At 36.7% G+C, this 16,001-nt stretch overlaps 1 protein-coding gene across 6 annotated transcripts in view; it reads left to right on the top strand.

Moving 5' to 3' along the window:
* Nucleotides 1-15,307, top strand: part of PRDM5 (PR/SET domain 5) — a 241,328-nt gene extending 226,021 nt beyond the window's left edge. For all 6 annotated transcript variants that reach the window (XM_057502577.1, XM_036922984.2, XM_057502578.1 and 3 more), the window contains one exon: nt 11,936-15,307. In XM_057502577.1, coding sequence (XP_057358560.1) covers nt 11,936-12,100 — 165 coding nt within the window. In that variant the 3' untranslated portion in view covers nt 12,101-15,307. The remainder of the gene's footprint in view (nt 1-11,935) is intronic.
* Nucleotides 15,308-16,001: the final 694 nt, after the last annotated feature.

Raw genomic sequence — 16,001 nt, 5'->3', positions numbered from 1 at the left:
TGCTTTGGCTATTCGGGGTCTTTGGTGTTTCCATATGAATTTTTGAATTATTTGTTCCAGTTCATTGAAGAATGTTGCTGGTAGTTTCATAGGGATTGCATCAAATCTGTATATTGCTTTGGGCAGGATGGCCATTTTAACGATATTAATTCTTCCTAGCCACGAGCATGGGATGAGTTTCCATCTGTTAGTGTCCCCTTTAATTTCTCTTAAGAGTGACTTGTAGTTTTCAGAGTATAAGTCTTTCACTTCTTTGGTTAGGTTTATTCCTAGGTATTTTATTTTTTTTGATGCAATTGTGAATGGAGTTGTTTTCCTGATTTCTATTTCTGTTGGTTCATTGTTAGTATATAGGAAAGCCACAGATTTCTGTGTGTTGATTTTGTATCCTGCAACTTTGCTGTATTCCGATATCAGTTCTAGTAGTTTTGGGGTGGAGTCTTTAGGGTTTTTTATGTACAGTATCATGTCATCTGCAAATAGTGACAGTTTAACTTCTTCTTTACCAATCTGGATTCCTTGTATTTCTTTATTTTGTCTGATTGCCGTGGCTAGGACCTCCAGTACTATGTTAAATAACAGTGGAGAGAGTGGGCATCCCTGTCTAGTTCCCGATCTCAGAGGAAATGCTTTCAGCTTCTCGCTGTTCAATATAATGTTGGCTGTGGGTTTATCATAGATGGCCTTTATTATGTTGAGGTACTTGCCCTCTATTCCCATTTTGCTGAGAGTTTTTAACGTGAATGGATGTTGAACTTTGTCAAATGCTTTTTCAGCATCTATGGAGATGATCATGTGGTTTTTGTCTTTCTTTTTGTTGATGTGGTGGATGATGTTGATGGACTTTCGAATGTTGTACCATCCTTGCATCCCTGGGATGAATCCCACTTGGTCATGATGTATGATCCTTTTGATGTAATTTTGAATTCGGTTTGCTAATATTTTGTTGAGTATTTTTGCATCTACGTTCATCAGGGATATTGGTCTGTAGTTTTCTTTTTTGGTGGGGTCTTTGCCTGGTTTTGGTATTAGGGTGATGTTAGCTTCATAGAATGAGTTTGGGAGTATCCCCTCCTCCTCTATTTTTTGGAAAACTTTAAGGAGAATGGGTATTATGTCTTCCCTGTATGTCTGATAAAATTCCGAGGTAAATCCATCTGGCCCGGGGGTTTTGTTCTTTGGTAGTTTTTTGATTACCGCTTCAATTTCATTGCTGGTAATTGGTCTGTTTAGATTTTCTGTTTCTTCCTGGGTCAATCTTGGAAGGTTATATTTTTCTAGGAAGTTGTCCATTTCTCCTAGGTTTCCCAGCTTGTTAGCATATAGGTTTTCATAGTATTCTCCAATAATTCTTTGCATTTCTGTGGGGTCCGTCATGATTTTTCCTTTCTCGTTTCTGATACTGTTGATTTGTGTTGACTCTCTTTTCTTCTTAATAAGTCTGGCTAGAGGCTTATCTATTTTGTTTATTTTCTCGAAGAACCAGCTCTTGGTTTCATTGATTTTTGCTATTGTTTTATTCTTCTCAATTTTATTTATTTCTTCTCTGGTCTTTATTATGTCCCTCCTTCTGCTGACCTTAGGCCTCATCTGTTCTTCTTTTTCCAATTTCGATAATTGTGACATTAGACTATTCATTTGGGATTGCTCTTCCTTTTTTAAATATGCTTGGATTGCTACATACTTTCCTCTTAAGACTGCTTTCGCTGTGTCCTACCGAAGTTGGGGCTTAGTGTTGTTGTTGTCATTTGTTTCCATATATTGCTGGATCTCCATTTTGATTTGGTCATTGATCCATTGATTATTTAGGAGCGTGTTGTTAAGCCTCCATGTGTTTGTGAGCCTCTTTGCTTTCTTTGGACAGTTTATTTCTAGTTTTATGCCTTTGTGGTCTGAAAAGTTGGTTGGTAGGATTTCAATCTTTTGGAATTTTCTGAGGCTCTTTTTGTGGCCTAGTATGTGGTCTCTTCTGGAGAATGTTCCATGTGCACTTGAGAAGAATGTATATCCCGCTGCTTTTGGATGTAGAGCTCTATAGATGTCTGTTAGGTCCATCTGCTCTACTGTGTTGTTCAGTGCTTCCGTGTCCTTACTTATTTTCTGCCCAGTGGATCTATCCTTTGGGGTGAGTGGTGTGTTGAAGTCTCCTAGAATGAATGCATTGCAGTCTATATCCCCCTTTAGTTCTGTTAGTATTTGTTTCACATATGCTGGTGCTCCTGTGTTGGGTGCATATATATTTAGAATGGTTATATCCTCTTGTTTGACTGAGCCCTTTATCATTATGTAGTGTCCTTCTTTATCTCTTGTTACTTTCTTTGTTTTGAAGTCTATTTTGTCTGATATTAGTACTGCAACCCCTGCTTTCTTCTCACTGTTGTTTGCTTGAAATATGTTTTTCCATCCCTTGACTTTTAGTCTGTACATGTCTTTGGGTTTGAGGTGAGTTTCTTGTAAGCAGCATATAGATGGGTCTTGCTTTTTTATCCATTCTGTTACTCTGTGTCTTTTGATTGGTGCATTCAACCCTTTAACATTTAGGGTGACTATTGAAAGGTATGTACTTATTGCCATTGCAGGCTTTAAATTCGTGGTTACCAAAGGTTCAAGGTTAGCCTCTTTAGTGTCTTACTGCCTAACTTAGCTCGCTTATTGAGCTGTTATATACACTGTCTGGAGATTCTTTTCTTCTCTCCCTTCTTGTTCCTCCTCCTCGATTCTTCATATGTTGGGTGTTTTGTGCTGTGCTCTTTCTAGGAGTGCTCCCATCTAGAGCAGTCCCTGTAAGATGTTCTGTAGAGGTGGTTTGTGGAAAGCAAATTCCCTCAGCTTTTGTTTGTCTGGGAATTGTTTAATCCCACCATCATATTTGAATGATAGTCGTGCTGGATACAGTATCCTTGGTTCAAGGCCCTTCTGTTTCATTGTATTAAATATATCATGCCATTCTCTTCTGGCCTGTAGGGTTTCTGTTGAGAAATCTGACGTTAGCCTGATGGGTTTCCCTTTATAGGTGACCTTTTTCTCTCTAGCTGCCTTTAACACTCTTTCCTTGTCCTTGATCTTTGCCATTCTAATTTTATGTTTCTTGGTGTTGCCCTTCTTGGATCCTTTCTGTTGGGGGTTCTGTGTATTTCCGTGGTCTGTTCGATTACTTCCTCCCCCAGTGTGGGGAAGTTTTCCGCAATTATTTCTTCTAAGATACTTTCCATCTCTTTTCCTCTCTCTTCTTCTTCTGGGACCCCTATAATACGGATATTGTTCCTTTTGGATTGGTCACACAATTCTCTTAATATTGTTTCATTCCTGGAGATCCTTTTGTCTCTCTCTATGTCAGCTTCTATGCGTTCCTGTTCTCTGGTTTCAAGTCCATCAATGGCCTCTTGCATCCTATCCATTCTGCTTATAAACCCTTCCAGAGTTTGTTTCATTTCTGCGATCTCCTTTCTGGCATCTGTGATCTCCTTCCGGACTTCATCCCATTTCTCTTGCGTATTTCTCTGCATCTCTGTCAGCATGTTTATGATTCTTATTTTGAATTCTTTTTCAAGGAGACTGGTTAGGTCTGTCTCCTTCTCTGGTGTTGTCTCTGTGATCTTTTTCTGCCTGTAGCTTTGCGTTTTCATGGTGATAGGAATAGTCTGCAGAACTGGGACGAGTGACGGCTGGAAGGATTTCCTTTCTTGTTGGTTTGTGGCCCTCCTCTCCTGGGAGAACAGCGACCTCTAGTGGCTTGTGCTGCGCAGCTGCGCGCAGACAGGGTTTCTGCTTCCTGCCCGGCTGCTATGGAGTTAATCTCCGCTGTTGCTGTGGGCGTGGCCTGGCTCGGGCAGCTACTCCAAAATGGTGGAGTCGCGTTGGAGCAGGAGCTGCTGGGAGGCTATTTATCTCTGTAAGGGGCCTCCCTGCTCCCTGCAGCCCAGGGGTTAGGGTGCCCAGAGATCCCGGATTCCCTACCTCTGGATTAAGTGACCCGCCCTGCCCCTTTAAGACTTCCAAAAAGCACCCGCCAAAACAAAACAACGCCCACCAAAAAAAAAAAGAAAAAAAAATTTTTTAATTAAAAAAAAAAAAAGTTTTTAATTAAAGAAAAAAAAAAAAAAAAGGTGGTCGTTCGTTTTTCTTTATTCTCCGGTGCCAGCCTCAGGCCTCTGCTCACCGGTCTTTCTGCCCTGTTTCCCTAGTATTGGGGTCCCTATCCCTTTAAGACTTCTAAAAAGCGCTCGCCAAAACAAATCAGCAAAAAAGCAAAAAAAAATGGTCACGCGCTTTTCTTATGTCCTCTGTCGCCCAGCCTCCAGTGCCTGCTCACTCTTTTTGCTGCCCTGTTTTCCTAGTATCGAGCGCCCTGCACTCTGGCCCGGATGGCTGGGGCTGGGTGTTCGGCAGTCCTGGGCTCCATCTCCCTCCCGCTCTGCCTGCTCTTCTCCCGCCGGGAGCTGGGGGGAGGGGCGCTCGGCTCCCGCGGGGCCGGGGCTTGTATCTTACCCCCTTCGCGAGTTGCTGGGTTCTCTCAGGTGCGGATGTGGTCTGGATATTGTCCTGTGTCCTCTGGTCTTTATTCTAGGAAGGGTTGTGTTTGTTATATTTTCATAGCTATATGTTGTTTTGGGAGGAGATTTCCGCTGCTCTACTCACGGCACCATCTTCCGCCCCTCCCTCTCGTTTTTCATTTTTAAAAGTTATAGTCATCTTAGTGTATATGAAGTGGCATCTCATTGTGGTTTTGATTTGCATTTTACAAAGGATTAATGATGTTGGGCATATTACCCTGTACTTGTTTGCCAGCCATTTATATATCTTCTTTAGAGAAATGTCTGTTCAATATTATTGTTTGTCTTGTTATTGTTGAATATAAGAGTTGTTTGTATATTCTAGACCCTTATCAGATTTATGATATGCAAGTCTTTTCTTTAATTTTGTAGGTTCTCTTTTCACTTTCTTGATAATGTTGTTTGATAGTCAAAACTTTTCAATGTTATGAAGTCTAATTTATCTGTTCTCTTCTTTCTCTTTTTCTCATGATGCTTTTGGTGTAATATCTAAGAATGCATTGCCAAATTGAAGGTCATGAAGATTTACTATCATTATGGCTTTTTTTTCCTAAGAGTCTTACTAGTTCCCTAATAAGAGTTTTAGCTCTTACTAGGTCTTCAATCCACTTTGAGTCAATTTTTTATATATGGTGTGAGGTAAGAGTCCATTCTTTTGCATTATTTTTCAGTCTTTCATCATATAATGGTAGCTTTGAGTTTTCATAAACGCCCTTTATTATGTTGAAAAAGTTCCCTTCTATCCTACTTTTCTGAGTATTTTTATCAAGTCAGGGTGTTTGTCAGGTTGGGTTTTGTCAAATACCTCTCTGCATCAGTTGAAATTATCTTTTTTTTTTTTTACTGTTTTGTTTGTTTGTTTGTTGTTCTATTAATGTGTATATCAATTGTGTATTCTTGTGTTACCTACCACTGCAGTCCTGGGATAGATGCCACTTGTTCATACCTTATAATGCTTTTTAAAAAGCTTTTGGATTCTGTGTGTTAGGGTTTTCTTTTGGTTTGGTTTGGTTTTGGTTTGAAGATTTTTGCATCTATATTCATAAAGGCTATTCGTCTGTAGTTTTCTTATGATATCTTTGTCTGGCTTCAGTATCAAGGTAATGCTGGCCTCACAGAAAGTTAGAAAGTATTCCCTCCTCTTTTTTGGGGGGTAGAGTTTGAGAGCATTAGTTTAATTCTTCTTTAAATGTTTGGTAGTGAAACCATCTGGTTCTGAACTTTTCTTTGTTAGGAGATTTTTAAATTTGATTCAGTCTGGTTACTTGTCACAGGTCACTTGAATTTTTCTACTTCTTCTTGAGTCAGTTTTGGTAATTTGTGTGTTTTTAGAAATTTGTCCATTTTATCTGGGTTATCTAATTTGTTGGAGGGTTCCCATCCCATCTCCTATGTGGAGATTCTAGGCTCCTTAATTCAGAGCCATTATTAATAACTTCAGCATCTTGCTCAACTTCCTTTCCATTTCTCCAGCTGGCTGCTGCTGTGATTTCCCATAGTGACCATTTAAAGGGACTTGTACTTTATATCCCTCACAACACACTGATGAGCTGAGCTGTCTGAGAATGTCCTTTATTTTTTCAAAGAGATTTTTTATTTCTTAAAAATGGTGTCAACCAGGCAAATGGAAAAAATGCAGTCAGCTCACACATCTCTGTTTGAAGTAAGAACCTTTAATAATAGTTGACCCTTGGGGGGTATTATAGATTCTGAACCCAGACTGCCTAGATTAAAGTCCTGAAAACCACTTGCTAGTTCTGTGATCTTGGGTAACCTGCTTGAGACTCAGAAGTGTGTGTGTCAGTTTCCTGCTGTAATAATAAAATAATAATAATACTGTTATCTACCTAAAAGGGTGGTTGTGAAGAGTGAACAAGTTGATGTTTGGAAATTGCTTAGTTAGCCCTTAAACCTAGTTCCTATGGCAGACACTGAAATAAAACAGTAAACAAAATGCCATGTCCCCTGATAGAAATCATGTTCATGTGAAATACAGACATTGAAAAAATAAACCTGACCAAACACCTAATTGCATTTTATGGTAAAGACTGGGAATGGTGAAGAGGGTGTATATGTGGAGGCTATAGAAGAATAGTTAGGAAAGCATTCTCTGAGAACTAACTCTAAATCTTGTTAAGATGAGGAGTCAACCATGGAGAAGAAACATTCCAGGTTCAGGGAACAGCACAAGTCCAGGCCAGTTGGTGGGAAAGAGCATGAGGTATTATTAAGGGAAGTAAGAAGACAGATGGAGCTCGAGTATAGTGAGAGAGAAAGAGGGGTGCAAGATAAAGTTGGACAACAAATTGGTGGTCTTTGAGCCACATTTAGGAATATATTTTCAATCTAATTTTAGTGGAAAGCCATTTGAGAACTTGGCGTCCATTGTTCATTTCTACATAGGGCTTATGAAAGGAGCCAAGGAAATACAAAATGGGGGATTAATTTTAATTTTATCTTATTTATGATCACAAATGTTAATTTATACTTATAAAAACAATTTAGTTTCTTTTACTTGAAAATAATCTCTGTAGATACCTTCTTTGATTTCTCCAGAATTAGTCCCCAGCCTTTGGGATACTTAACATCACTCACAGGGATTTTCTCTCTCTCATCTACCTACCTACCTTTCTTTCTTTCTTTAATTCAGCAAACATTTATGGAATGACTACTCTTGCTCTCATGTTCTTTAGACTAGTAAGGACACACATATTTTAAAAAATTACACAATTAATTACACTTGAGGTAGGTATTGTAAAGGAATTAAAGGCCATAATGAGAGCATTTAACAGAGCTTCTCCTGGCAAACAGATCATATAAGCTTCCCTGAAGAATGAGTAAGAGGAAGCTTGATAAAGAGAAGTGAAAAAATACTGAGGCAGGAAATCCATGGTGTCTTCAAGAGCCTACAAGCGAAGCTGATTCGTTTGGCTAGATCCCGGTGAGTTACCCTAAAACAGAAAAGATCCATAAATAATTTTAGGAACTGAATGACATTTGTATTTTTAAAAGATCCTTCTAGCAGCTGGGTGGAGCATGGAAGGGGATAAAGACAAATACAGACAAATTCAGATGATATTTATCAACTAGGCCCCTTTGATATTGTGTGAGATGCCCCACATATTATAAGGCATTGGCATCTCTGCCCCTGTACAAAATGCAAGTAGCAGCTTTGATTCCTGCTCATTGTTTATTTTGGAAATTAGAACAAAATTAAAATTTATTATCATTGAATAGAGGGCTTGACTTTGGTTCTTTACTTGGCTACTGTCAGCTTGTCTCCTGTGATGTATAGTACCAAACATAATCTGAAAGAAAAATGGCAATTCCCTGGTGATGCAGGTGACTGACAGTCCCAGGTCACTCGTTTTCAGTGCATTGTTACAATTGTAGTTTATGTGTTGCAGTTAAGTGTAGATATGGATTCTGTTATCTGTTTTGAAATAAAGTAATTATTTACAAGTGGCTTAAAAGAGTCTGGTACAGAAACCATGGATTAAAAATCATAATAATACAAACACAAGATAACAAAAAGAAAACAGCAATGTTAATACCACTACTCAGCAACAATTTGAGATAAAAAGAATGACACCATCATATCTGGAAAGAGGTAAGCCAAAAAATTGAAATTATCAAGAAAACATTTGAAATTCATGTTTGCCTATACTTTTGCTAAAGATTACTCTGATCCTAGGTATATATATCTTAAAATGTTGCCTAATGAAAATATAAAGTCATAATTATTAACCCAAAAATATTATTTAATATTTTTCATGTTGTCTTAAAATTATATCTATCTTTAATAATGTGTTATGTAGATACACTACTACATCTGGAATATTTTATTTAAAAATACCAATAATAGGTGCATGCCTAAACATTTTTGTGACAGGGAAGCACTGATCTAGGCAGATAGTGATTTTTACATAGGTCATAGAGATGGAGATGGAGACAGTTGGATGTCTTCAAGAAATGTGTGCAAGGAAGAAGTAATTGATTAGATAAGGTGGGCATGAGAGAGACATTGAGTGAATATTGACGGCCAGGTTCCCAGCAAGTGTCAGATAGATGGCAGAACCAATTTTTTGAGAATTATATTTGGGGAAAAGATTCTTAGTTCAGTTTAGACATAGTAGGTTTGAAGTACTAGTGGGAAGCTGGATACTCCACTATGAAGATCAGAGAGAGGACTGGATTAGAGATAGATATTTGCAAGTGATCTCCATGTAAATGGTAACAAAAAGCTTGGATATGATTAAGATCATAGAAAATAGCTAATGAATGGGGAAGTAGGCTAAGGAACAGACAGTAAAATTCAAACTTTAAGTCAGGATGGAGGAGGAGCCTGTACAGGATAACAGAGAGGAAAATGGCCAGAAAAGTAGAAGGAAATCAAGGAGAGTAGGTCATTGTGGAAACTAAAGGACAGGCGGGAGAAAGTGGTCAGGTATGTCAGATGATCCTGAGAGTTCATGTTAAATGAGGACTCGAGAGTCTTCACTAGATTTAGCAGTGTCAGAGTGGTTTGGCCAAAGTCTGATGGGAATGGGCTTGAGGCATGGATAGAAGGTGAGGATATGGAACTTTCACTCAACCAATTGTAGTTTTTCATTTCAAAATATTTGCTTTCAAATTGATAAAAGTTTACTTTTTTACTCTAGAAAAATTAGGACATACAGAAGGGAATGAAGACAGAAATATAATGGTCCCAAATTTCCCAACTTATATCAACTAATATTAATGTTAAACTATTAACATTTCCTTCTTATACTTAATAATATAGATACAGTTACAATATTTATTTCAATATTGTAGACTAAACTGTACATTAATCTCCTTATTCTGTTTTCTTCCCTTTACATTTTCCCTGCCTTTAAATATTTTTTTGAAGTGTGATCTTTATTAACAGCTGAAAAGTATTTCCTCATCTAGTAATATCAAAATGAATATACTCATTAACTTTGACTAGGCAAGTAAGTCATTTGTAATACTTCCTTTTTTGTAAGTAATTCTTTGATGAACATCTTGTATATAACATCTTTGACTAGGATATATTCATACAGGTGTTACTCCTGGTTTTTTTAAGGCTGGTAAATATACTAGTACTTATACTAATTCTGTCTATCCAAGGTGCTTTTGAGAAGGGCTTGCTCAGGACCAGTTGTACTCCCCTAGCATCATTTTGTACACTTGTATGCACATTCTGATCCTCATTTTTAAATTATGTTTAGGTGTGTGTATTATTTTAAATGTATTTCCTGAGAATAGCATGTGTTTGCATTTTTCTTTTTACTCTAATTTCAGTCTTGTCCTTTAATAAGGGTACTTAATACTCTTTATCAATTATTACAACTCAGATATTATGTAGTCTATTATCATATCTTATGCTTTTTCCTTTTTATTTCCTGATTTTGACATGGACTTGGCTTTGCTTTCAGTGGCTTTGAAGGTATATAGTCTGTTTTTAGTTATAATTTTAAATATAACTTATGTTGACAAAGTTATTTCCAAAGAAAAATGTCCTTTCCTCAGATTGTTTGGATGCATCGTATTTGTTCTGGAAAATTATCCTATTCCCTTGAAGAATCACCTATATAGTACAAGGGACTGCTACTCTTTAGAATAGCTGTGTTCTCTTTGAATTCCACCTGTGGCAGCTGTTGGCTTCTTCTTAATAACATGTTTCTTCTTCCCAATCTGCAGATGATTCTTCTTGCCAGAGAATATGAAAGAGAAGAAAATAGACACTAACATTTATTGTATGTTTGCAATATAGCATCTATTTACATAGATTACCTCATCTAATCTTTGTAATAATCCTATGAAGTAACATATGGTCATTTTACAGGTGAGGGAACTGAAGTTAAAAGGCATATAGTTTGTCAATTTAAACTTCCTTACTAGTAAGTGATAGAATCAGAATTCAAACCTAGTTTAGTTAAATAAACAAGTACTTATTGAGTGCTTACTCTGCATAGACATGTCTTACTCCTTAGGGTATATGAATGAAGAAAACAGAAAGATTCCTACCTTCACAGATCTGAGATCAGGGTACCAGTCATTGAATTTTGGATGAGGGCTCTCTTCCTGCACATGCCCTCCTGTGGCCTTCCTTGCTGTGTGCCTACAGAGAGATCTGTGTCTCTTCCTATTTTTATAAGGTCATTAATCCCATAGGGGGAGTTCTTCCCTCATGACCTCACCAAACCTAGTAATTTCCCAAAGGTTCCATCTCTAAATAACATCGCATTGAGAATTGGAGCTTTAACTTTTGAATTTGGAGAAGGGGACACAAACATTCAGTCCCCAGCAGACTCTAAAGCTTATTTTCTTTATAGCATCCTATGCTGCTACTTATGTATAATTCAAAGTATGTAATTATTGTATGATTCCCTTCCCTTTACAAATTGGGGGCCTATGCCTTGCTATGAATGTAAAAATCCTCCTTCCTCCTTGAAGAGAGAGAGCCAATTTTTTATCCGCTTTACTATTTTCAGAATCTTCATCTCATTCAGAACTCCAGCTTTCTTCCAGTATTTTTACAAGCCATTTCTTCCCTCATTATATTCATTTTTTTTCATGGTATTTTCACTTTACATATGCTTTATTTCATAACATATGTGCTTTTTGAAGAATTTCTTGTAATTGGAATTTTTGTGAATAATACCAAACTTGGAATGCAAATTTGCTATGTAGAGATTTCCACCCTTTTATGACTTTAATGATTATGCCTTACATCTTCTATATTTATTTACTATTTGTAATTATTGGCCTGTTTAATTTCTGTTGAGCCAGCTGGTGATGTGAGAGAGTTTATATGGAGTAAACATGTTAGATTCCTTAGTTAAATGAAATATGTATAAGAAATAAGGAATTGCAATAGTAGGTAATAAAATTCCACTCAGGATGCTAAAGCAGTGTTAGTCTTGTACTTCACAAATGAGACTAAATTAAAGGGATCACTGGTGAGACACAATGTCTTGTGCCATTTATGCCATTTAAAGAGATGACCTCTAGACCATAAGGCATTTTGTTTAAGAGGTTTAACATGAAATTGTCAATATGCTCAATATGAGGAAAAATATACTGTTTCCAGGGAGTTGTATCTCTAGTGATGTTTAATACTAGGGGAAGGGAGGACTTTGGGGTTGCAGAGGACACACATTAAATGCAAATAACTATCGAGAACTAGAATTGATTTTCTTTATCCGTTAGTTTGGGTGTTAAATTTCATTTATTTCAAGATCAGTTTTTTGTTCTTAATGCCTATTGCTACATACTTGATAATAGGAATTTGCACAATGTATATTTTATAAATGATAAATTGGTGTATCTTCAGGTTTTTCACTATAATATGATTGGTATCTTTGGGTCTTTTCTAGGTTTGTGACTTGGCGTTTAGCCTGAAGAAAATGCTGATCCGACACAAGATGACTCATAATCCCAATCGTCCACTGGCAGAATGCCAGCTTTGCCATAAGAAGTTTACTAGAAATGACTACCTCAAAGTGCACATGGACAATATCCACGGCGAACCTGACAGCTAATGGTAGCTGTAAAGGAACTGAACCACTCAGAAAGGCTCCTAATATGAAACCCAGATTTCCCTCACCTGCTTAGCACAGCAGAGTATACAAAGTAATTCACTGGTCTCATAGCTCTTATTTGCCTACCTTCAGAGTCCATAGTTGCATATGCAAAAACAAAAAAACAAAAAACCCTACTTTTACTAAGGAATGGTACAAATGGGAAAAAAATAACTTTATCGCCTCGCAAAATGCTACTTGTGCTCTGTTTTATAAAATTGGAAAAAGGATTCATGGCTCTCCTTGGCCATTTCTCTGTAATGAAGGTTAACATACTCCCTATTAGGCCTTTTTATTGTTAGCTTTGTGTGTGTGTGAGGGTGTGTGTGTCTGTGTGTGCACATGTGCACATGCTGATTATTGCACCCTGTCATTACTAATATAGCCAGAAAGAAATTAAGATATACAAGATATTATACTGCAGGTAAGGATAAGGACAAGAGTTTTCAAAGTCTCAAGTATTATAACTGGATAAAACTTGCTATTTGATAAAGAGGTATTTAAGAACTAAAATGTCTATTGAAATATTGCTCATTTTAGACAGTTCTTAGGAGACATTATTTCCTCTCCTCATTTAGATGCAGACATTCATGGTCTGGAATACTTTCATAAGATCTATATAAAAACAACCATGACACTTAAATATTTACCAAGATGATCCTCCTGAGTTTATACCAGTTACCCTTAGAAATTAACAATCTACAAATGTATATATCTAAAAATTGAAGCAGAATAGGTTTTCAATATTTGCTGACTAATGGAAAGGCAGTACAGCAGTACCGTTAAATATTAGTTATGATAAACCTAGCTCTTTACCTTCTCATTCCCTAAAAGCACACAGAACTTGTTCCTGCAGGTATAATAGATTCCTCAGAGCATTCATATTCTGTTTCGCAAAAGACATTTGCCAGAGAGAGTCTTGGCAGTAGGTAATTGTGAAACAGTTTTGATTTACCCTCAGTCATCCTATATAATTAGGAATCCAGAATAAAAAAATACAAAGCCTGGCAATTGTTATGTTTGAAAATATCACTGATGCTTGAGGGAAATTAAGGCAAGAAGCTTAATTTCTTCCTCTAGGTTACATTTCAATGATATACTTAAGAGCAACATATAATGAGCAGCTTGTTTGGGGAGACAATAGGATAAAATGTAGTAGTAGTGTCAGAATAGCCTGGAGGAATTCAAAAACGAGAAGATAATTCATGAAGCCCAAATCTTGAACTTCTATTTGCAGTCCACTCAAAAGAGAGCAAGTATAATTTTAAAGAAGTTATTTGATTGTAGTGATTTAAGAAGAAAAGTTGTCAGAAGATATGGTTCCTTATCGTCAGGAATCTTATTTTAGAATTGTATTTATGCTCAGTTTCAGTTTTAAAAAGAAACATAAAGATTCAATATTGATATATAAACTATAAAATACTAAATTTGAAACTCAGAAGTGATAACTTTAAAAAGTATAAATCCCAGATTATAATTAAAAGATAACAAGTATGGTTATATAGAGTATTTTGTATCTGAAATTATAGACTATGTTTTATAAAAATAGACTTTGGCCTTGTTTCTCAATATGTCATTTGTTTCAACAGTATATTTTTAGATCTGAAGTGTTTTCAATTTAACATGACAGTGTGCTTACTATGATTTGAATATAAAAGGACAGCTGTAAAATGTGGTAGTGTGTGTTATTCAAACATGTCTGTTCATTCCTCTGGGTGCTGCCTTCTCTGTATGGGATTCTTCATATCCCAATTACGTGGTGAATGTGAAAGTCGAAAAGAAGCCAAATACCAATTTTGCATAATTTCAGTGACACAATTTTCAGGGCTGCTGGGGAGGTCTTCCTCACACCCATGTTATTGCCGTCCTGCTGAGGAAATTGATGAGGGAGAGGTGCTGGGTCTCTTCAAAGCACTGAACCCCAAACAGGTCCTTACACAACTATTTGCATGCTGTCACCTTTTACCCAAAGGTGATCATTTATGAGTTTTTCAGATGTATTTGTATTTGAGTACTGCAACTTTTAAGTCACTTAGCAGTAACAAAAAAGATGAGAATTTATTTTTCCATGTTTCGATTGGGAAATTAAGAATATAAACAGTCATAGGTGAAAAGTCTTATAGACAAGGTGGAGTACAGGTGCCCCTTCTGAAGAGTCTTTCTCTTCTTTCCTGCTATAAAAGATTATGATTCAAGTGCTTTCTTGGGAAAAGGCCAAGCTGTCAGGTGCCCATGAAGTCAGGGCTAAGTAATTTGAAGAGCTATTCAGTAATACAGGTAAGTTCAGATACACTTTTGTAATTACTATCTTTGGATATTAACATTCAAGATACTCTTGCACTTTGAATTCCTTCTGGTTTGACAATCACTGGCTGATACTATTTTCCTTTCTTCCTCCTCTTTTGGTTGTTGACTACATGGAAGATTATTCATTAATCATGATCAACAGTTCATAAAAGTATTACTAACTCGTGGTTGATTTTGGGGCTACACACTATAGTTAAAATGCTACTTTTAAGAAACATAGTTCTATATTGTATATATGTGTGTCTGCAGAGGATCACTTTTATGTAATGCTTATATGTACAGGTGTATTACTTCGCTCAAAACTCTTCTGACCTGTTGCAGCCAGTTCATCTTATGAATGTGAACATGGGCCACAGGTCTTATAGCCTTAGTTTGTGCAGTAGACTTTGTGTGCTGCTACCCTCCCAAAGCTGGATGAGAGGCTGAGAGAGAGAATAGGGACTAGAGATACTCATTTTTACCTTCACAAATCTAAATGTTACCTGTGAAAAATCATGCGGTTGTGAATATATGGAGCTGGGTAGATAGAAGGAAAAGTGCCTCTTTTTTAAAGTGTAGTTGATACAGAATATTATGTGGGTTTCAGGTAAACAACGTAGTGATTTGACAGTTAAAATGCTCACCACAATAAGTGTAGTTACCATCTGTCCCCATATAAAGATACTGCACAATTATTGACTTTATTTCCTATTCTGTACTTTTCATCTCCATGAATAATGTATTTCATAATTGGAACTTTGTACCTTTTTTATCCCCTTCACCTCTGCCTCCTCAAATCCCTAAGGTTTTATCACAAATATTGAGGATTATTTGTGTGTATATCAATGTAGCATTTGTAAATAAAATGAAGCTTCAATAGCATTTTTGTTTTATTATAAATCTATATAAATCACTGCCACAGTTGGTGTTCCCATTGTAATTGTGCTACTTACAGTTCTATAGTAAAATACAAATGAATGTTTTTAAAGCTGTTTTTAATGAAAGAAGAAAATATAATAATTGCCATTACTCCCAGGCTTCAAGCTTCTATAGTCCACTTCTAAGCACTTCTTTATTGGGAACATCTCAAAAGTTAAGCCAACTTGGTGTCAGAGCATTAAGAGAGAACACCTTCCTTACATCTCTGCTCATTCTTGGTCATACATAAACAACATGTGAAAAGGAACGTCACAGAGAATGAAAGAAATCCGATTTAGAGGAGCATCTCCAAGCAACAGTATCCTGATGTTCTCAAATATAATTTGAAAGTGATGAAAGTTACAGCTAAGGTTATAGTATTCCTTTTTTTTTTTAAGTAGAGTTTCATCATCTTGGTGTTGCCCCATTCTTGTGAGGTTTCCCTGATAGAAAAATATCATTATCAGCATCATCATGAATCTTCAAGTAGTGGATTTAGAAATGACGCATTTATTGAACTTTGATGTCTCAGAATTGGCTGAGATACTTGTTCTTCGGAGCTGACTCCCATAGGTTTGACTACCTTGGGCTCAAACTACGTTATCACCCCAGGCTGTTAATTTGCTGTATGACAGAATAAAAAATTAACTCTGGCCCC

The sequence above is a fragment of the Manis pentadactyla genome, chromosome 5, assembly GCF_030020395.1.
Source record: "Manis pentadactyla isolate mManPen7 chromosome 5, mManPen7.hap1, whole genome shotgun sequence".
NCBI lineage: Eukaryota > Metazoa > Chordata > Mammalia > Pholidota > Manidae > Manis > Manis pentadactyla.
Note: the sequence above shows the minus strand (reverse complement) of the source record. Positions and strands in the feature narration are given on the sequence as shown.